We start from the raw sequence: 22,608 nt of genomic DNA, 5'->3' as shown, positions 1-22,608 counted from the left end.
AGAGCCCAGGGAAGTTGAGGGTTGGAGGATGCCTCTGGCACACATGGGTGTAGACTGATCCCCTTGTCCTAGCTTTGCTAACAACCCTTTATTTTATGCCCCGAGTCTGACAGTTTGCACTAGAAAGTAAACTAAATTGTGAATCTAAGGACACGATGCTCTGTCTTCCCCAGAAACCTCCTCTGTGTGGAGCAAAATAATCACTGATTTTTGTTAAAATTACTAGACCTTGGTTGTTTTTTTTCTTACAGGAAGCTGTCAATCGTTAACACGAGTTAGAGATTCAAGCTTCTACCCTTCCACCTCTGCCTGCTGTGGTATGGAAAAGCGATGTCTAGTGTTTGCTTCAAGCGCTGCTTGAAAGGTCTTGCAGTAACACGGTTAAAGTGTGCTGGGTTTGCAAATGACCTAGAGCAGGCAGTGGCCCAGGTACCTGCTGACAGCAAGAATAGGATAGAATATTTCAGTTGGAAGGGTCTGACAGTCATCATCTAGTCCAACAAATCACTTGGGTGGGACAATGTTACAATGGGGAGCATGCAGGAAGGAGTAGCTTGGGAGGAAAGTCCTCTTCACTGTTGACCTGGGGTCTTGGGCGGTTGAGTTGCCTTTCTATGTGCTGCCTCAGGAGATGTTTTCACTGGAAGCTAGGCATGTTTTAGCTCTTCTTAACCCCCACCCATCTGTTTGGACACAGGGGAAATGCTGTGCCCTGGAAAATAATCCTAGAATGCTCCTCCCCAGGCATTACTGTGGTGCCGTTACATCAGGGGGAGCCAGGTTGGGCCATCCATGCAGGCGACCAGCTCTGGACCCGCTGAGCACTCACCGTCCTGCCAGCCTCGTTGTTGTGTCTGTTCATGGCCGAGCGGGCATCCGGCCGGTTCTCTCGGGCATCTGCAAATTCCCGGGACACCAGCACGCCAAAATCGGCATCCTCGCTGCACCCCCCCCATTTCCAGCCATCTCCTGGAGGTCCTTTGTGGTGGGAGTCACAGCCGCAGATCGTGGACGTGCCCTCGGCACAGGAGCGGGTTACAGCAAAGGCCACTCCTGCGGAGGCGATGGCATGGACAAAGGCAGACTCTCGCGTGGCTGGGAATAAACAGAGTTCGTGGGATTATCAGTCAACATAACGCTTTTGTTTTCCTTCCCAACCTCCTTCAGCATCATCTAAATCTCATTAAAAAGCAAAAAGTTATTTTACTGATCTTTTAACAAACATTTTCTGAATCAGGTGCTGCTGGCATCACCCTTGGAAACATGCAGGTGGGAGTAGGCGGGAGAGAAGTGTGACTCTAGCTCTGTGCATCACAAGTGCAGCATTTCCCCCAAGTACAGTGGGTGCAGGATTTGATCCAGCATCGTGCCAGTGGGTGCACAAAATGTCATAAGAGCTCGAGAGGCCTCAGAAGTGAGTTACTGGAGTAATTCCTGGTCTGGAAACCCAGAGAGGGACTCCATACCTGGAGTTAGTCCAAGGGGAGATGAAGCAGTTCATATACACGCTGAAATGGGGAAAGGCTTCAGATGATACAGGACAAACAAGGGCAGATCAAAACCTAAGAGCTAGTAATTACTGTTAAATGTATCTAGACTAAACAGCATGGGACTATACAGCAATGGAATGAAAGCAGCTGGAGGTGTGAAGATAACCTTGAAGTTGCTCATTAATTACTGAACAATCCTGGAGGAAATCAAAACAGATGAGACTCAAGCCTCTTCTTTGACTGTGACTATTGGCATGCTCCAGGTACACAGCTGTAGAGAATGAATTTTGGCAGGCCCAAAGGAGCAAAGCTGGAGAAAGTCCTGAAAGCACTGAATGACGAAGAAAGGGTGAAATAAATTGCCCGGGATGCCTAGGTGGACTGGGAGCTGGGAACAGGAGCGTGTGTGGATCCTCTGTGCTAAGAGAAAATGTTTCAGCAGAACAACGATACCGAGGCAGGAGGTGGGGACAAAACAGAAAATCCATGTGAAGATGAAGGTGCAATGGGTTTGGTGAACTGGAGCATCTCTGTCCATCACCTCTTCCACCTGTGGCCATGGCAGGGTGACTTTCAAGCTCCCCCCTTCCCTGGTCATTCTGTGGGGCCCTGGACTTTGGACAGCAGCAGCCAAAATGCACATGGGTCCAGGGAAGCCACCAGAAGCCATAAAGATGTTTACATTGGCTGGATGTTATAGTCAGCTGGGTCTGAGAAGGACAACAAGGCCAAGCAGGATGGGTGGGAAACCAGACCAGAACTGCCTGCTCTGTGCCTGGAGCCTCCAAACTCACCTCAGGTGTCTGAAGCCAGGGAGCTGCTGTTCTTCATCATGACCCAAAACCTCTCTAGCAGCCCTGTACGCTGAGGTACCCTCTGCCCTTCCTTGCTCAGTGGTGGTTGCCGTAAACACAAAGACCATCTTATTAGGGGGTGTTGTTCTGGATAGAACTGGCCAAAGCCCAGTGTGGCAGCATGGGCGGCTGTTCTGAGCAGCACGCCCAAAGCAGCAGCTGGTGTGGACCATCAAGACAGATTTTCTTGGCCGGCTACTACCAGAGGAAACGTCAGAGATATTAGAAGCACCAAATAACAGTACTGTAAGAAAACCTAGAAGACCTTGACCTAGCTTTAGAGGATGCAAAAGGAGATGACCTTGTCCACTTAATGTGGTGGCATTTTCAGAATCACAGAATCATCTCGGTTGGAAAGGACCTTGAAGATCATCCAGTCCAACCGTTAACCCAGCACTGACAGTTCCCAACTCCACCAGATCCCTCAGTGCTATGCCAACCCGCCTCTTGAACACCTCCAGGGATGGGGACTCCACCACCTCCCTGGGCAGCCCATTCCAACGCCCAACAACCCCTTCTGGAAAGAAATACTTCCTAAAATCTAGTCTAAACCTTCCCTGGCACAACTTGAGGCCATTCCCTCTTGTCCTGGCGCTGGTTCCTTGGCTCAAGAGACTCATCCCCCCTCTCTGCACCCTCCTTTCAGGGAGTTGGAGAGGGCCAGGAGGTCTCCCCTCAGCCTCCTCTTCTCCAGACTAAACCCCCCCAGTTCCCTCAGCCGCTCCCCATCAGACCTGTGCTCCAGACCCTGCACCAGCTCCGTTGCCCTTCTCTGGACACGCTCGAGTCATTCAATGGCCTTTTGGGGTGAGGGGCCCAAAACTGAACCCACTCATTGAAGTGCGGCCTACTGTGAGGTCTGTGAGTTTAATGTTGTGTCTTGCACTCTGTCCGTAAGTGGACAATAATACACTGTCGAATTGAAAGGGTATTTCCTGCATCATATATCTTGGTATGTTAACTCTTCAGGAGGCTGTTGAAGAAGCTGTGATGTGCTCTGAACTGAGCTGGTCTTTTGCTGGTGCTCTGAGTGATGGCTCTGCCGCTGGTCTGAAAGCAGGACAATGGCTAACTTTGAATTCTTAGTCCAGATTAAAGCCTGGCCAATTTATATCCTTTGTTCCTGTGTTCCCATTGGCTTTCATCTCCAAGTATCTTTTAATGGCCCTTGTATTTACTTCATGGTGCTTGCAGAGAGCAAAATTTCCATTTTACTGTGCTCAGAGAGTCCAATTTGTTAAGTCGTTCCATAAAATGTTGTCATTGCACTCACCAGCCTGGCTGCCCATCTCTGCATCTGTTCCTGGGTTTGATTCCTCTCTCCAAAAGGGTGAACAGAAACAAATGCTCCATCCAGCTGAGGACTGACTGGGACTGAAGGTGAGCAAGTCCTACCACAGCTCAGAACAGCTCCGAGGTATCTCCTGCACTAGGACACAGACTGGCAAGGCCCCCGTGTATTTCCCTGCTCAGCAGACTGACAGAAACTTTGGACTTGAAGTCTGGGTTCTTGCAGTAGTGACTTGACTCTTCAGCTACAGAGCTCTGCTCAAGATATTTTTAAAGCTTTCTTCTTGGGTTTTTTTTTTTTTTTTGTTTTTTTTTTTTTTTTTTTCCCCCTGGGTGTGTGTTTTGTTTTTTGTTTTGTTTTGTTTTTATTATTTTTTTATAAAGCAGATGGTGTTGTAGTATTTCTACTCATTTTGAAATCAGTTTGACCGTTGACCTCGGTAAGGCTGTACTAAACACAGGCTTTCCCAAGCACAGTCAAAATAATATCTGTCTCAGCTTTCTCCTTGGGGTCATCTTTTGGTTCAGAGCCTCTCTGGCATGCCACAGTCTGCGTAAGTACAGCACCCGGGTGAATAACACTGGGGTGCTTTAACCCTACGTGCCATCTTACGAAGATGGAGACTTTAAGTCTCTCAATTCACAGTAGATGTTGGAGTCAACCCAACCTGATGCCCAAAGCGCAGGAGACCAGGGAGGTGCTGAAGGCAGCGGTCAGGGCCCATGGTGTCTGGGGTACTGTTGCTGGTGGACGGTGCCCCTGGGCGCACTGCAGAGGTGTTTCCAGATGACTTGTGGGTGTAGCTTGACCAAATGATCAGGACAGTTAGTGGATGTGGGACGGAGCCAGAATTTTCTGCTGGCTCAGACCAGCGATGACCTTGGAGACCATCCCCTCCTTCCAGAGCAGGAGCCATGGACCATCTTCTCAGCTGCCCCATGCAGCCCTCACCCGCTCTTGCCTTGTGCCCTGGGGGAGTCTTCGCTGCACCAGGTCTTGCTCCTTGGCCTGCAGGCTTCTCTGTGGAGGTGGGGTCTAGCTTCCAAAAATCAGCATCTCAAACTGAGCCAGTTTCACCCCATACTGGCAATCGAAAGAGGCAGCTCGTGTGTATGTGCCAGCTGCGGAAACGCTCATCTCTCCTCTGCTGCAGCGTGGTTAACTCGGATCTAGATGCCAAATGTGATCGTAAACCAGGGCTGCTCAATCCTGTCTTTGCTGGTGGGACCGCGCTGTGGTTTTCACTTTCTTTTAATTCAAACTCTTCCCTCCTTGCCCTTCCTACCTCTGATATGCCAGCAGAGATCCAGCCTCTACCTACCGAGGTTTTCCTTAGATATCTTTCACCAACCGCTTATACTGGGACCACTGGGGTCTACGGGCCACCGGTTGAAGATCATTGCTCCAACCGGAGTGTTTCAGCCTGACAAAGGCTCTTTGGGTGGCCTGTGATCTAAAGCAGATCAGATTAGAGGAGCTAGCGAGCCCTTCTGGCCTCAGACCAGGACAGCTCGGGGGCAGAGGGGGAGGACACGAGCCGCTCTCCTTGCTGACGTGCCTTTGCTTTCCATCCTGGGGGTGGGTGAAAAAGCGATGGGCACAGGATGGAGAGTCGCTGCATGTTTTGTAAGTCTGCAAGTCCCTGTACGGAGTGCGGATGCCGGGATGGGAGCTGAGCCGGGGCTGGTGCTGCTGTCGCCGGGCAGAGGTGCTATGCAAGTCACCCCGGGGGGCTGCACCCCTCTCACAGCTGCCCCCCAGCACCCACCACGCCCTTGCGTCTGCCCGGCAAGCTCTCCGCACGATGCTGGCGTGGGGGGGAGCGAGCTGCAAACACAAATGCCTCGCCTTGAAATTCTCCCCTGGGTCTGGGCGAGGAGCCGGGAGAATTTCCCAGAGATGAAATGCGGGAGCAGCGTTCCCAGAACCAGGGGAGGGGCTGGCGAGGGAGGATTAGAGCCGTCTTGACAGTGCACCACTGCGACTGTCTCCCAGCCAGGCCCGTTACCTGCTGGGACACTCAATTTGCCATTGTTCCCGCGGTGTCACACTGTATTACCAGCATAATGCAGAATGTTTCCGCCGGCCAGCGTACCCACGGCACAGAGCACTGGCATTCCCCAGGAGCACCTCGTAGCAACGGGGCAATGTTCCCCTGTCCTGCCGTCACCCTCCAATCCCGCCAGCCCGGCTGGGAAATCCCTATTGATGGCGCTCCCCAGCCCCCCGCCACCGGATCAGAATGGCTAAAGGGCGTGTGAATGCTGCAGCAATTTGAAACGACTGCAGCGCTGGGATGGTATCGCTCGCCCTGCCTCACAGTAGGGGAGGAAGCTTAGCTCTTTCTCATCGGTATAAGCTTATTTTTCTCTCTCCCTCTCTCCTTTCCCTCCCCCTCCCTTTAAGCTGCTGAGTTTATATCAAGACGGCCCCTGATCCCACACACCCCTGTTTAGATGCAAATGACTGCAAGTGTCATGGCTGAGAAAAGCCATGGGTTATCTTGGTGCGGGTCTGCCTTTTCACAGCTCGTGTCAGGGGCTTAGCCAAACACACAAGGACCCCCAAAGGCAGCCCAGGCCCAGCTGCCTTTTCTGCACCTGGCCCCACCGCCGTCACGCTCCTCGCAGCCACGCACGGCGAGACGCTGCCCTGGCCGGCCAGCGCTGAGGAGGACCCCTCTGGAGAACCGGTGGCATCTTGCTGGAGAAGGAGAGCGAGCAAAGGGCAGCCGTGGTGCGAGGAGGCAGGGGAAGAGCGGTTCCACCGTCGCTCAAGACATGGGGAAACGTATGAGCTTGCTAAGGCTCCTGCCAAACTCACTCCTGCAGATCCAGTCCTGCCTGCGGCTCAGAGACCTCTTCTCCATCCCAGGAGTCAGTCTCCAGATGCCTGTGGGGCTTTCCTGTCTCATGTACTCACAATCAGCTCTTTCTGGGCGCTGTGCTTTAACTAAAATCATGGATTTTATTACTAACCCAGAGAATGGCAGTTGCTTGCTCTCCCAGAGCAGCAGCAAGTCACCTGGCTGTTGGCTCAACCTTGGCTTTGGGGCAGGACTTGGCTGGAAGAGACATTGTCTTTTAATAAAAACTGACCTTATTTTAAAACGAAAAGGGAGGGAGAAGAGAGAGGGGGGAAAGCAGGTTTTTCTTCCCTCCTTGTCCCAGACTGCACACCTGCAGTATAAATCATCTTGGGGAATTTGCTTGTAAAAACATGATCTTACCCCACATTTTGGGGTTGGTTTTTTTTTTTTTTTTTTTTTTCCATAGCCCAGGTTAGAAGAAAAGACATGCAAAAAAGAAAACTTGCAGGAAGATAATCAGTGACTCTAGGAAATCAAAACCTCGCCAGCTATGGCTGCCACACATTTTATGGCAAAAACCTCATGAGTCTGAATTTTGAGGGGACACAGGAGAAAATTGGGATGGTCGAGGCAGGGCCTTAGCCAGGGTTGGTGTTCAGCAGCTCCCAAATGGGAACGCTTCAGTCCCCCGGGGCTTTCACTGTGCTGTATTTGCTGTTTATTGCTTTGCTGTGAATTTGCAGCCATGCAAGAGACCGCGAGAGGAGAGATTAGAGTCCTGTGGTGAAGCTGGGAGGAGAAGTGAGATGGGGATGTGATGAGAGGCTGTGGGAAGACCTGGGGGCAGGAGATCCCTGGGTTATTTCAGGGAGGGATGCCCTGTGCTGCCACCCTGCCACCGGAGCTCGAAGCCTGGATGATGTGCTCAGGAGCAACCAAGAAAAGCTTCAACTGTGCCACGAGAGGGTCTGCACAGCCAAACCACCGCAAACGGCTCTGCCGTTTCCCACTCTACATTGCTCTTCAGACTAAGCCCTCCTTGAATGGAAGTGACTGTGATTAACATTTTTGCAGCTCCTTTAAAATGAAATTATCCTCAATTTCTTTTCAGGCTGTCTTAGAAATGATTTTCCATGCTATTGTAGTGAGAACTACACTTTGAAGTTTTTTCCAAAATAGCTTCAATCTACCTAAGGGAGTAGATGAGATTAACCTAAATATTGCTCTTTGATACTTAGAGGTGATTTCACCCAGGTAGTTATCATAGCTTAAATACTGGCTATTTTGGGCTTAGTATTGGCCTAATGCACAGTGCAAACTGCAGTAGTGATTGTCATCTTCGTTTGAGTCCTGGTATTAATTAATGATTCTTAGTTTGTGGGGTTACAGCCCTCTGTGTGTCCTGGAAGTCAAGAAGAAGGGAACATAGCAATAGCTGCCACAAATGCTCAGGGCTCAGCCAGATGTGAAAAACACAGCTGGTGATGATCGCAGACCTCAGTGCCAGTTTATGGGCTCAAAACTCTCGATTTCTGGTTTTGCTGCATCAAAGGAAGATGGGACAGCAGCCTGGGAGAAGGCGATACCATGAAGGCAATGGAAGTGCCCAGCGACCCTGTCCCCAGCCCCCTCAGCAGTGACAAGTCGTGTTGGTCCCCAGATTCATCACAGCTGGTGAGATCTGTCAGGGCAGGACAAAAGCCTGTTTATTGCCAACGTTATCTCTTCATTCAGCTGAGCAAGCAGTGACTGGAAGGGTTATGTTTCTCTCTACAGCTACTCATGGTGCAAACTTTGGGAATCACGGAGGCTTTTCTAGTGTTGTCACTCATTGCTGCGTAGCTGAAATGAGCTCCATCCCGTCTCTGCTCATTAATTTTCAAGACAGCAATGAAAAGACATTAGCACATTTAAAAAATGTAAATAATAACCACAATCAAATGGGTTGGACTTTGATGTATCATTATTTGCAGATGATACTGTTTATTTTTAACTGTTCTACTTACAGGTTAGTGAGACACGAGAATAAATACATTTTTCAAGCTAATTGCTTGGCAGTACTGTCTAGGAGACTCTTGGTACGTCACGGTTTGATTGAGAAAGCTGTATAACAAATGTGCTCAATAATTTTTCTCCATCTGTCAGAAGAGTTTCAGAGCTATGGGTGATATTTTACTTTGTCAGCTTGGAGTGCATGGAAATGTTGAGGCATGTCCACACATGAAGTTTTGCTCTAGTCCCTGCAGCCCAAAGAATCTTGAAATATTCTTCATAAATTCAAAGTTCAGTTTGCTCATTATGGGGAGGATGGTTCAAATCCAATTTTTAAGTGCTTTCAGGCTGACAGAAATGGTGGTGAGAGATTTTCAGTGCCTGAATGCTATAACAGTTCTTTCATAACATGTTTAAAATTTTTATGATCGTTTTTAAGAAAATTAAACTTTCTGCTCTTGTAAGTGCTGAAGTTTAGGACATGCTCTTATTAGGCAGCAGGTTATAATGTGGCAAGCCTTGATGACAAGTTATTTGACAGTAAATACAAGATTTACCCCAAAATACATCCTGGCAAAACAGGGGGGAATTGAATATCATGGTCCCTATTAACACTCTAATATGAGTTTACAATCCTGATTTCTGCAGAGAGTTGCACTTTAACCCAAATGAGTCATTTTCACTGAAATATACTGATGTTTCAGGAAACTGTACTATTATTGGAAGGTTGAAGTTTGAAAAAAAATTGAACTGTTTATATGCAGAATATCATAGCTTTGTAAGAAAGATTCACCAGGAGACACGCACACTCCAGGAGACTATTGGGAAATAGCTTTGAACCCTGATTTCTCCAATTTTTTAAAGGCTGGATGTACCATAAGGTTCCCATTTCCAAAGCTTCACTGGAAAGAATAATTTCTTTTAATAAACAGACATCACTGGACTGCAGAGACTCAGTGCGTGTCGATACCAGTGAAGCTAAGCTTCGGAAATGGTTTCGGTTACGTTTATGAAGCTGTGAGTCCAAGACGTTCTCTGCGGACATCCTTTGTGTGTGGAGTCAACAAAATCCATGGGATGGGATGGAGAGAAAGGGAATTTTTTATGCACCATTTGGTTCAGTTTCATGGGAATGCTTTTTAATCTAAGGTCTTGGTTTGCTAACTGGACATCTGAGACGTGGGATAGGTTATCTGCCACCAAAGTCCTCCAGCACCCTCCTTTCAGGCCATATTTGGCTGTAGGCTACTGGTACAGGTGCCCAGCTCTCTGGGGGTCCAACATCTCACTTTTCTCAGTGTAATGCCCAGGCTGTGATCTCACTGGGAATCCCAACTTTATCATGCCTCAACAACGTGCTTCCAGTGTGCCTGATCCATGCCAGTGGGTCTAGAGAGGTGGCCTTTCAGGAGGAGGTGATGAAGAGGAGCAAGCACGTGTGTTTGGAGAGAAGAGAGGGAAATTATGTTTATTTTCACTCTTTTTGTTCCCAGCACTGACCGTTTTGGGCTCATCTGTGAAAAGATATGTTGAAATCCCAACTGAGCCTGTTCAGGACCATGGATTTCAACCATGGCTTCTCGCTGGCAGGGAACCTTCTGCCCACTGGCCTCCTGGGCTAGACAGTGCACGATTCAAAGGGCCTGCCTTGACCCCCAGAAACTTGACCACAACCCCTCTCCTTGGCTTTTCCCCTGGGTCTGCTGGACCCTGTTTGGAAGCACTGCATGCCCTGGACAGGGAGGATGGAACCCATGATTCCAGAACACGTGAGCATGCATGGGGCTAGACCTTCCCCTTTCTGTACTTTATCCTACGTGGCCCTACTGAGAGCTCCTGGGATGGGAAACAGACCCTTCCCTCATTACCCCTTTTGATGTAACACACCAAAAAAATTGGAAAAAAGAAGTGGAGAAATTAGGGTTGAAAGCTAGGATATCAGACTCTTTCCCAGTGTGTTCCCAGTAGGATATTCATGGCGTGTCCAAAAGCCAAGTGGAGATGTGACCCACTCTGGCAAACCCATTCCCCCACAACTCCCCGGCTTCGCTGTTTACCTTTGTCCAGGACTGGCCCAAAGATGGCCAGGCTGTCGTCGATGGTGGTGCAGTTCCAGCGGCGGCCCCGGAACTGGTGCTGGCACTCCTGGATGCCCAGCTTCACCCCCTCGGCCACGCTGGGCATGATCTCAATGTAGTTGCGGCAGAAGCGGAGCTGCTTGGGGACGAGGCCGGGTATGGAGCCGCAGAGGATGGGCTGGGACCCCAGGGAGCTGTACTGCTGACCTAGTGCAAGGGACCTGCAAGGGACAGAGGGCAGCGTGAGGGTTGGGAAACCAGCTGGCACTAATGGCCCTGCCCCCACCACCATCCCCAGGGGGAATTTGATGAACCACGGTGAACCAATAGTACAAGGAGACAAAGTAGTGAAAAACAGAGATTTCCTAAGAAAATGAGACTTCCTACTGAATAGCACTGATGTGAAAAGGGCTTTCACACCTGAAGAGACTCTGGTCCTTTGTGGGCACAGAGGCAGGGACTCAGCTCTCTACATGGAGGCACCTGGAGCCCTTCAGTGTTCTCCCAAGTATCTGAGACATCCCCATGGGGCTGGTGGATCTGACAAAGGACCTGCAAGGACCCACGTCCAGAAGAGCAACACCTGGAGGCTGAGGACCCTGGGGTGTCTCAGCTGTCAGGAGACACTGACATGAGAGCTTCTGAAATCTGGCCAAGGTGGGAAGTGTCCGGTCCAATGCCAAGTTCATCAGCAGAGGGATCACCGTTTACTGCAGAGGGGCTGCTCTGGGGTCAGGCATGTCAATGCCACTTGTCCCAGGCTGTCTTGACACACTGTGCAGGTGGTCCCAGGCAAGACCGACCTACCATGGACATCAGGCTTTAGCTGCGGCTGTGATTGGGCAGATGTGCTGGTACATGGTGAAGGTGCTGCAGGGCAGATTTGAGAACTTTTCCTACTGGTCCAAGGACCTGCCAATTGTCCAGCATTAAATATGTAGGTCAAATTGCTTATTTGGCCAGAAATTGTCAGTGAAGGGTGAAGACACATATTTGCTTGAAGAAGCACTGACATACCTGCTATTACACACAAACAAGGGTAGTCCTACAGCTACTGCCTTGCTTAGGATCCAGACCATCCTGCAGTGTCCCTCCAGAACATGTGGTCAAATCTGTGGATGAGCAGCTGGTTGTGTAATGGAGTGGATGTGATGAACTCAATTGCTTCCAGTGCAGAAACCTCACAGTCCAGATACTAGCAGAGGCAAATATTAAAGAGCTTTGACTTAGTATGTCCGTATTTATCTTGTACTGGTGAATCCACAGTTGGACACAGGACTTGAGATGAGGTCTCACCAGTGCTGAATTGAAGGGAAGGATCTCCTCTCTCTACCTGTAGGCAGCCTTCAGAGGTCCCTTCAAAGGGCAGCTCAACCTTCTGGGGTATCAACCACTTCTCCCAGTTTTGTTGTGTTTTTCCTCATCCACCTGCCCACATCTGAAAAATCGTGTGTGAGCTAATCAATCATTTTGTAGTCCTTAGTTAATTCAGGTTGGAAGAGACCTCAGGAGATCTTTAGTCCAACCTCCTGCTCAGAGCAGGGCCAGTTTCCAAGTTAGATTAGGTTTTGCAGGGCCTTGTCCTTCTACAATTCGGAAACCTTCAAGGACATAGATGCTCCGCTTCACGAGCCCTGTGAGTCCTGAACTGCTCATCCAGCCTGGAGTCTCAGCCTGGATGCTGAGATAACATCAGCTGGCTGAATTAATTACACACTAATGATTTTAGGATGTAAAGGGAATCCCAGGGTACCTTCTCAGGAGAGATGTTTCTGCTGAAGACACTGAACAAGAAGACCTGACTCCCACCCTGACTGGGAAGCGCATGCCTCTAATCCCTGCCCCAGTGCTGTCTTCTGTCACAGCTCCCAGCTCAACTGTCTCTCAGCCTCCTGTGCCTCTCTGCCCACCCACCGAGCAGTGGGGCAGCTGCCAGAGACCTCAGGACCATAGCACTGCATGCAGTGTTTTGAGTCCATCTCCCATGCCCTGGGATGGGACACACAGATGAGGGACAACCAGATATGGTTGGGAGACAACACAGCGCAATGGGCAGTGCGCTAGGACTGCTTCCCAGAGCTGCTTTGAGCTTCCAGCTCCCACCAGGTGCAATCTGATGGGCAGGAGCTCAGCACTGCTGGGGAGACTGGCCAGCTCCAAGCAACAGTTGTGAACAACTGTAATGGGGTCAACAGGCAGGAGAGCACGTTGCATTTCTCCAGACACCCACTCTTGCAGACAGACGCCAGTGTCAGGGAGGGTGGCACACTGTGAGATGCTTTCTCCTGCCTGGGTTTGCACAGTGGTGGAAGTGAAGTTCATGTTCAGTGTCTGAGTTTGCAAGGATGTGCCTGCAGCTGCAGTTTCTCACAGCAGTGGTGGTGGAGGGTTGGCCTGGTGTGCTGGCCGTGAGCTCCACACCATGTCATGCATGCAGGTTAATTCTTCTGTAGCTCACTAATGTAAAACCTGGCTTAATTTTTGATCAGGATGAGCAGTTTGATCCCTCAGAGACCCTGCAGAAAGAAGCAGTGGCATCGAGGGAGTAAAAGCTGAGACTTCTCACCAAGTTCTGGGAAACTCCCGGGAGGGCCCATCCTCCCATTCAACCATGGACTTGGTCAAATCCCTTCTTTAAACTCCTGAGGTGTCTCGTGACAGACTTCCCTGCCTGGAAGGCCTGACTGGGGATGTGTAGTCAGTTTTGGTCCATCTGTTTTGAGGTTGGAGTTGTGATCTGTTGTGTGAGAGAGGCCCCTGGGGAGGGTGGAGGCTGCTCCTGGTTGCACATGGTCACGCACCTAGCTGGTGAAGTTGCTTACCCACATACAGGAATCCATCTGCTTTTGATGACCTGTTCCAAGCTTTCCCACCTTTTATTTTTCTTCCTCTTTTGCAAGGTCTCTGTCATTCCTAAGTGTCTGCTCTTAATTTTCGCTGTTGATGATTACTAAGAGCATCTTCCCTCCAGTCATCATCTAATTTTCATTTTTGTTCTCATGTCAATGAACTTGTGATTTTCCCACTGCTGATTCTTTTTGTAAAAAAGATGTAAAAAAATCTCATTCCTCTTGGCCCATCAGCCCCATCTCCCCAGAAGTCCTGGGAAGACACACGGGTCAGGGCACTGTGGCTAAGGTGCTGCAGCTCTGCTCTGAGCTCCTGGGTCCCATGGACTGACAATTTCTCTATATAGTGGCTGAGATGTGAAGATGAAACAAAACCTACTTGAAACCCAGATCTGAGATCCCAGGGGCATATCTTGGCACTGTAGCTGTAACACAGAAATCACAAGACCTCATGGGGAGGAAGCAAATACATTAGGAGAGGAAGTATCACAAGGTGAATTTGGGATAGACGGAGAACACAGACAATTTTTAAAACAGAAACCACATCTCCAAGGCTGGCAACTGCAGGAGTGACAGACCCCACACTTCCCCATCTTTCTTTCAATGCTAGTGTCCTTCCTTGGTGTCCGAGGCTACATTTCTCTAGCTCCCATCACGTCAAAGGGAAGTAGCCATTTCATACCCCTGCTCCACTGCTCCCAGTTTTACCCACAGAAGGTGACAGACGCATTTTCCCGGCATCAACTCAAAACCCAGACGTTTTGCATGCTCAAGGGCAAGAGCCATAAAAGCCAGACAGCTCTGCTTGGCTGGGAGAGACCCTTTCATCGCTGTGTGTACAAGTGTGAGCGGATAGATGTGCACATAAAGGTAGGCTTTTGTGTATGTGCGTGTGAGTGCAGTGCACGACACAAGGAGCATGAGTGCCTATGGCAAACGCATGGGAAATCCCTTTTCTCTTTCTCTGCTTAATCCCTTAAGTCTCTCAGGAGTCCCGACACTGTCTGTCAGGCCAGTGACTCCCTTTGTTCCCATCTGATAGTGCGAGGCATAGCAGGGCCGTGGATCAGCAGTCTCGAGTTGACTCTCCGTGGCTCCCATTGGTTTGGGATGAAGCCCTGGGAGTAAATGGTCTTGTGCAGATCCTCTTTCTGCAATACCAGTGGTGCATCCTTGTATCCTTGAAGACTCATGTCTCCACATTGCCTCAGTATGGAAGATACTGTGCCCACCCTCTCAACTTCATCCTTCCTACGGAGATGGCCAGCACACTCATCTTCTATTTGGGCCATTGGTTGGAAAGACACATGGCATTGACAAGAAATTAGACCTAGTAGTATTTGAAAGTAGTGGGATTTGGCCAGATTAGAACTGACAAAACAAATGAAAAGGAGTTTTTAGGATGAATGCTAAGAAAGGTTTCCTGTCAGTGAGAGCAAAAGCTGCTGGACATTTCTTCTTTCCTCTCTGCAGGACACTGGAACCTGCACTGCTTGGACCACTGTGGACTGGAGTGCACTGTGCACCACAGGCTGCCCATCTGAGCTGGGTTTTACCAGCCAGAGACAAACCTCGGTGAGCTGCTCCTCCTGTGGAGTGGGGGGACTGAAAGCTTCGCTGGGGTGATGCCCTGCTTGGCTGCTGCCTGGCAAGAAAGCAGTTTCTTGGAGAGAGGTTTGTCCATCCTCTGCTGTGTGTGCAGGGCAAGGTGAGGGCTGACCCAAAGGCTTTGCTCACACGTGTTTCGCATTCCAGTTTCATGATTAAAAAAAGGAAAGCGAAGTGCCAGGAGTGGACCAGCTTCCTGGGAAACAATCTGGTGTGGTCACCCCTTTCTCTTTCTTCTCCAGTCACACAAACCTGTTGCCATCTTTAATGAGCCCTGGAAGCCCAACTGGATGTACAGAAACCTGTTTTTTTACTGTCTCAGCCCTGGAAAATATTGACATTTGTATAAGGAGTGTACTACAACCTCCAAAGAGCTCCAAAGTGGGGCAGCATCTGTGCTTGCTGTGCCTGCCTGAGGTCAGTGTTGCAGCTTTTTATTTGAAATGCAGAGAGAAAATTTCTGGGATGTGCTGCTGAAGGAGGATTTTCTAGCTCTAAACTCAGCAGCTGAAAGTAGATGAATCTGAAGAGCAATTTTCCCACTATATTGAGGACACCACCAGCCCTGTGGCCAGCTGGGCAGGAAAGCTCTGGGCTGTAGACCCGCATGTCTCCAAGGGTGTGTCTTGTACCATGGAGCTGGATGCTCCCTGTGTTGCAACTCTTCCTTGCCTCTCCTCTGGGATCTTCCACGTAAATGTAGGCATGTTATAGCGATCCTGTGCCCCACTGTGCCATTTCCTTTCACAAAATGGTTAGAAAGCGATTTTATTTTCATCCCTGGAGCCCCCAGCGCACCTGGAGATCCATGCAGAAATACGTGGCTGTGAGCACTGCACAGAGAATGCTGCTGGTCGGGATGACCCCAGTGATGGAGGGAGGTGACACCAACCGCTGTGCCGATGGGACATGCAGGTTAGTAAGTTCTGTGTGCTCACACAGTCAGATTTCCTTTGGCTGCCTCCTGCCCTGTAGCTAAAGCAGACCTGTGCAAAGAGCCAGCTCCCTTCAGGGCTCTGCCATGTGAGTGCTGGGGGGCCACCACACCGTTATCTCCTCCCTTTGTCTCAGCATATTTAAGTAACTTCTCTTCCCAAACGCCTCGAGAGCCATGGCTAGCAACACTCCTTGAGGGCTCCAAGGACCTGGCAGAGATGAGGCTCTTTTAAACCATGATATTTCCTCCCACAGCAACTCAGGTGACCGCAGCATAATGTTACAAGGCAAACGTCTGTGCTGCTCGTGCCCTCTAACATCTTGTCAATGCCCCATATCGATCCCTGCAATGCTTATAACGCACTGGGAAAACTATGAATCATCAGGAGAAAACCAGGTCACAGTTCAGATCTTGTTTGCCACCCGCTGTCTTGGAGAAAATGTTTCTGTGCCTGGAGAGTTTTTTATTGTTCTATTTTTAGACATATTTGGCATTTTCCGATTCTGGGCCATGTTCTGCTTAAAATGGACAATTGTACAGGCTGGCATCCCACTGTTTTACAGTGCTGAGTGGCCCAGGGGTGATACATTGAAATGCACATTGGGAGTCGGGATTTCTCATGCTGGCTCCTTCTCTTTATTTAGTGCTCTATGAGCCCTTCCCAGCTCCCACCAGTTTTGCCCTTTCCCCTTCCCAGCAGAGGCATCGTCGCACACTTGCTTTTCAGGTAAGTAAAGGGCTGCACAAAATCACTGCAAGCAGAGGCGAATGATGAATGCAAACCCTCCAGGAGAGCCAGACCCTGTTTGTTTTGTTATGGTACATTTTGAACTGTCTAGCTCAGCCCGATGCAATGCTCGGGATGTTTTCACCAAGTAGTAGATGCTCATTTTAAGCTCAGAGATCACGAATGTCACCCCAACTTTGACAGAGGTGTCCTTAGACACCAACAAGTGTCTCCAGCTGCTAACACTGTTCTGCTGCCTGACCTCTGAGAGGGTATTATATCTGGTAAAATATTCATATCTTTTAATTCTTGTAATTTGCTGACTGCAGCCCTTTGTGAACAGGGTAAAACACAAATTCTTGGGTTTGTCTGAAGATCAAGAGCAGCAAGAGAGAAATTTTTGCAAGTCAAAGCATGCAATATATATGCACATATGAGCTTGAGAAATGCCAGGTCTTGACTGAATATGGAGAACAGACAAAAAGATGACAGAATTCAAATAAGGAGCATTGCAGTTTACTAGGGAGCTGGATAGCTTTAATGAATCCCATGACTTTGCTCATAAATCACCCACTATTTAATCTCTACTGAACATGTCCTGAGTTTTGAGCTTTTCTGCAGACAGGGCATTTGTGTCCCTGGTATGAGATACTGCCGTTACTGCAGACTCTCCACCAAACATTGCAATCATTGGTGGGCTCTGCAGAACGGGCAGGAACTTCACTTTTTTTTAAAAATGAGGTTCAACTGCCTAAGCATTAGATCCCCCAGACAAGGGCAAGTCACATGGGATGAGCGTGGATGTAGAGTTTTTCTGTATTACTGCCCTGGAAAGTCTCTGTAGACTTTACACACCAGTGTGATGTGACCTCTTGAACAAGAGAGCTTTTTTTCCAGTTGGTGTGTTGAAAATTACCCCATTAAATAATGTGTATGAGCTGCATGATCTGAACAAAATTCAGCAGCCCACAAAGCCAGATTCTGTTCAGTTAAGATTCTCCCTTAATTTAGTCACACCTAAGGGCTAGAAACATTTCTAAAACCTTCACAAAGGCAAAAGTTCACCTAGGAATCACTCCCGAACCTGTGGCTGCTTAGAAATAGGTTAAGCATCCCTTTAAGAGCTCTCCCAAGGGAACAGCTCAGGGTATTTCAATTCCTCCAGGTCCTGGGTGATTTTTATTGATTGTCCATGCAACCCAGTGGTGCCTCCCTCTATGAGTGGTGTCCTGCCTACAGCTGCAGAGCCCTTTTCCAGCAGCCTCTTCTAGGAGGGCTTAACCCTCCAAGGTGTTCCCACTGGTGGGGCAGTGCCCCACAGGAGGATCTTGCAAAGACCAGGACTGGTCAGTCTGTGTTGTTCAGGGGCACACAGCACCAGCTGGTTAGAAATTTAGAAACCTGCTCCATTTGCAGAGAAATGTTGATTATTTCCAGAAGGAAACAAGGAGAAAGCACTTATTGATATGATCCTCTGATCACTGTACGAGGGCTGGACAGCATGTACCCTGCCTATGATCCCAGATGAAGAGAGAGGTGCCATCGTTCATGCATGTGCTTTTATTTTGAGATACCAGAATGATGATTTCTCAGGTATTGCTGAAAAATTAATGCTACGAAGAAATGCTGAAGAGAAGGCTGCTGAGGGTCTGAGGAATTAGAGGGAGGGACTAGTGTTGTTTTATTTTAGCCTCTACTCAACACTGATGTTGAAGTAGCTATTGAAACACATCCCAGTCTAAATCTACTTTAAGACGAATGAAAAGCCCCGTATCTGCACACAGGGTAAATTGTTCTTTGTAAACAAAGATTTTGTTCATGTGGGCTGGATACTAAATGGTCTGGTTATTCTGGAGTGATAATCTCCTTTCCCGATGACCTATCACTCGACTGTACTGCAGGTAAGGAGGCAGCAAAGCTCAATAAAGCTGTTCTTACAGATGATGGTGCACCACCAAAGTAGCACCTGGCAATGGGCACTGGTTTAGGGGCCTCTCAAAGTAGGGCAACGTATGACTTTTTCACTCAAGGGGTAGCAAGCCTCTGGCAGCTCACTGTGAATCCTGCTGTGTGCAGCACGTGAGCAAGTCTGCAGCAGTTGATCCACTTCAAATTCACTCCTGGGCTTGCTGTGAGCAGGTTTCCATCCTCCCCATCAACTGTGTTGTTTGGAAATGGTTTCAAAATAATGAAATATCTTCTGCAAGAGATGGAGGAATCGGGTGACTGTCGTCTGCTGATGTTATGTTCAATGGGAAACTGAAGCTGGGAAAGCCTGGGCTTTCCTGGACACCAGCTCAAGCCCTGTGATCTGCTGATACAGGTAGAGAAGGACAAACAAACTCTTCAGTCTGGTCTGGGCCCTAGGAGCTACTACCACTTCTTGGGAGGTGAAGCATTGCATAATGGATGGGAAACAGTGGTTGTATGCAACACTTGTATCACAGAAATTGCCTCAAGGTCACCTAACATCGGCAGTTCAAGCAGACAAGAAAAGAACAGGACTGGGCAGGCAGCAGCCTCCAAAGAGAGAGGGAGCGTGCAATTCCTCTGACCAGACGCAGTGATCGGCCTGTCTGAAGGGGGCAGAATACCAGGCTCAACAGTGGGCATGGCAAATTTGGGGAGGCAGATTGCCCTGCCCTCCTGAGCTGTGGATTTGCCGCTGCCGGCAGTGGTTGTGTGGCCATCTGGATAGTCCTTCCTAAATTGTCTCCTCCTCAAATCTGTTGGAAACAGGAAGGAGTGAGGTCCTCCCAAAGGCCCTGAAGTGACAACTCAAAGTTGAATGGCTGGTCTCAGCCCCACAGCTCGGGTACTGATGCCAATGCCAGTGCTGGCCAGGGAACAGAGAGACCAGTTTCTTCTGAGGTCCCTGAGATGGGGGTCCCCAGCCAGTTTATTCAGGGCTCAACAAGCCTTGTCCCAGCTTATTGCTATCTGAGCAATGAAGTAGGATGGTGAGTCTGGCAGAGACACTGCAGCAGGAAAATGAAGTGCCAGTGGGTGGATGGATGGCAGAGAAGGCAAGAATAGGCTTGCCCTGTAGACAGACTGGCAGAGGCTGGATTACTTTAAACTCTGAACATTTAATCCCAGGGAGGCATGAATGGGATGGAGGTTAATGGGTACAGTGATATGGCAAAAAGGGAAAGCCAGAGAAGGAAAAATCCAGGATGAGGCTCAAGGAAGCACCAAGGTGAGTGTTGGAAGGAGGTAGCTGGAGAGGAGCTTGCCCTGCTCAGTGCGGGTGGGCCTCTGTGAGTGTTTACACTCAGGGGAGTATTAGCCATCATTTTATGTATTTATCATTCTGTGATTTCAACCATTAAAAAAATTGCTGAAGGACGCCCAGTAGCAACAGAGCATTCCTCCTAAAGATGACCATCCTGTTTGTGTTTTATCTTCCTCCACTCCAAAGAAAAGTCACTATTGTCAGTGGGATGTGGTTTCCCTCATTCCCTTTATAAAGTACATCCAGATTCTGAAGGTTTAATGAAGTTTGGGGGCATATAGGTGTGCAGGGGAGATGCATCACTCGAAACCCAAACATTCATTCAGGGCTTATATCATGAGATGGTTTCTTAGCTGAAAGTAGGAGTTACGCATGGATCGTCTGGTCAGTTTTTTCAGTGTCTAAACCGCAAATGTGCTTTCTTCAATCTCCCACCGACCTACCAAATAATCTGTGTTGTATTTACCATCTCAAATGCCTGAATTTTGCAGATAATGTCCACTGCTACTCACATGGTAGGAGGGTACTAATCCCCAAATTCTGTCTGCTGGACTGATTCTTATGGGCAGTCACAGGGTGCTCACACCAGTACCAGGCTGAGCCCACATGCACTGAGGAGTTGCAGGATCCTCTTCCACTGAGCACACTCGTGTTGGGATGAGCACATGGCACACAAGAGACGCCTGGCTGAATCCCACCTCTGCCAAGGAGATGCAAATTTGGTGTCTGAGGGTAATGTCCCAGTGGTGGTACAGTAATTCTGGGCCAGGACCATCTCCTCCTAAAGCTGCTTCCAAGCATGCAGGCTTTGGGAATCAGGTGTTTTCCCCACTGAAGACTGGTGTGCTGCACCTATGAGGTTAAGACCCTTGTTCACATCCATGTTCCCTCTCTCAGCCTAAGGACCTTAGGAAGTATTTCTTTACAGAACAGGTAGTTAGGCGTTGGAATGGGCTGCCCAGGGAGGTGGTGGAGTCCCCATCCCTGGAGGGGTTTAAGAGGCGGATTGACCCAGCACTGAGGGATCTGGTGTAGTTGGGATCTGTCAGTGCTGGGTTAACTGTTGGACTGGATGATCTTCAAGGTCCCTTCCAACCAAGATGATGATTCTGTGATTCTGATTCTGTGACCCATCTTCTGTAGGAAGAACTGACTTACTGTCACTCCATAACCTCCATTTAGATCACCTCCAAATCTGATCCTTGGTGAGTGCTGGCCTGTGTGACTCCTGTGTCCCCCTGGGTCTGGCCTGAACAAAACGTGCTGTAGGAATCCCTGTGCTCTGAAACTGCTGAAACAGGCACAGAGGGGGTTCGCTGACCTTGATGCACAGCACCCCAGGGAGCCCCACTCTGGTGGGTACAGGAGGAGGCAATGGCCTGCAATCAGCCTCAGCAGTGCAGAGAGACTGTCTCGCTCAAAGGCTCAGGCAGTTTGGGGGTTTAAAAGAAGAGCAAATGCAGAAAAGAAGATGAAGGTGTCCAGCTGCAAAGGGTGTTCTCATTACTGTGGTAAAAATAATTCAGCTATTCCAGGGTTAAAACCCTCACATTTACTGCTGTTTCTGATCCCACAACCATTCCTGATCCACAGATCTCCAAAACCATCAGGTTTCCATGCTGCCCAAGAAGACTGTGCTACCCTCCACCTGGCTGTGCTGAGCAATGCCCAGTGTATGCTCCAGCATGTCACCAACAAGCTCTTCCCTGCTCCACAGAGCCCTAACTTGCGCTACTAAAATGTTTTTTAAACTATTGATTAAATGATGTGAATTTTTTGGGGGCCATTTATTTCCTAGTACAAGGTTCACTCATAGTTCCTAACAGTGAAATAACTGAATATACCTAGTTTGAACCCAAATCAGTGGTTGCTTTCAACATCGACAAGGTAAATCACTTACTGGACTATGTCAGTGTGGGATCAGCACATCAAGGGAAGTTGTTGTCTGCTCTTCTTCGCATTGGTGACACCAGGCTGGGAACTCTGCATCCAGTTTTAGGTCCACTAGTGAACAGGGATGTGTAGAAAATGGACAGTGTCCAAGAGATGTGACCATGATGGTCAGGCGCTGAGAGGCTGCGGTGTGCCAGGACAGGCTGAGGGAGCTGGGCTGGTTTAGCATGCAGGGAAGGAGACTGAGGGGTGTCTAACAACAGCCTACAACTACTTGTGGGGCAGTTGCAAATGTCATGGAGCCAAACTCTTCCCAGTGGTACCACATGATATAACAAGGGGCAACAACTAGTTGTTCCAAGTGGAGCTTGGGAGTTTAGTCTGGCATTAGGAAACATTCCCTTTCCATGTGCCCAGCAAAGTGGAGGGGTCTTCACCCATGGGACTTTGTGGGGTTCAGCTGGACAAAGCTCCTGCTCCCCTGGGATGGTGTTGGGGATGGCTCTGCTCCAGGGGAGGTTGGACTACAGACCTGTGAGGGTCCCTTCCCACCAGCACTACTGTGACTTGGTGTAACAATTTTGGGACAGAAGGGGAATCATCTGTCCCGTTGCTGGTACGACTGTCATCACTGGCAGTCATGCAGGAGCTTTCTGCATGAGGAGAACAGGACACAACTTGGGACTGAGAAGGAGGATGGTGGGAGAACACAACTCTTGGGAGAATGGTGAAGGCTGCAAATGCCTGTACCTCGACAGCTCTACAGACACAAACTGATGAATAGCTCTAGAATAATTACAGCACGATCGTGCTTTGGGTCAGCATTTCAGTGACACCTGCCTGAT

At 49.1% G+C, this 22,608-nt stretch overlaps 1 protein-coding gene across 2 annotated transcripts in view; it reads right to left on the bottom strand.

Moving 5' to 3' along the window:
- The window catches only part of WNT3 (Wnt family member 3), a 51,980-nt gene that overhangs the window by 3,001 nt on the left and 26,371 nt on the right, over nt 1-22,608 (bottom strand). For both annotated transcript variants that reach the window (XM_074849761.1, XM_074849762.1), the window contains exons 2-3: nt 10,494-10,735; nt 830-1,095 (exon numbers count right to left, since the gene is read on the bottom strand). In XM_074849761.1, the coding sequence (XP_074705862.1) occupies nt 830-1,095; nt 10,494-10,735 (508 nt within the window). The remainder of the gene's footprint in view (nt 1-829; nt 1,096-10,493; nt 10,736-22,608) is intronic.

Source organism: Strix aluco, chromosome 24 (assembly GCF_031877795.1).
Source record: "Strix aluco isolate bStrAlu1 chromosome 24, bStrAlu1.hap1, whole genome shotgun sequence".
NCBI lineage: Eukaryota > Metazoa > Chordata > Aves > Strigiformes > Strigidae > Strix > Strix aluco.
This window is presented reverse-complemented; position numbering and strand designations above follow the sequence as displayed.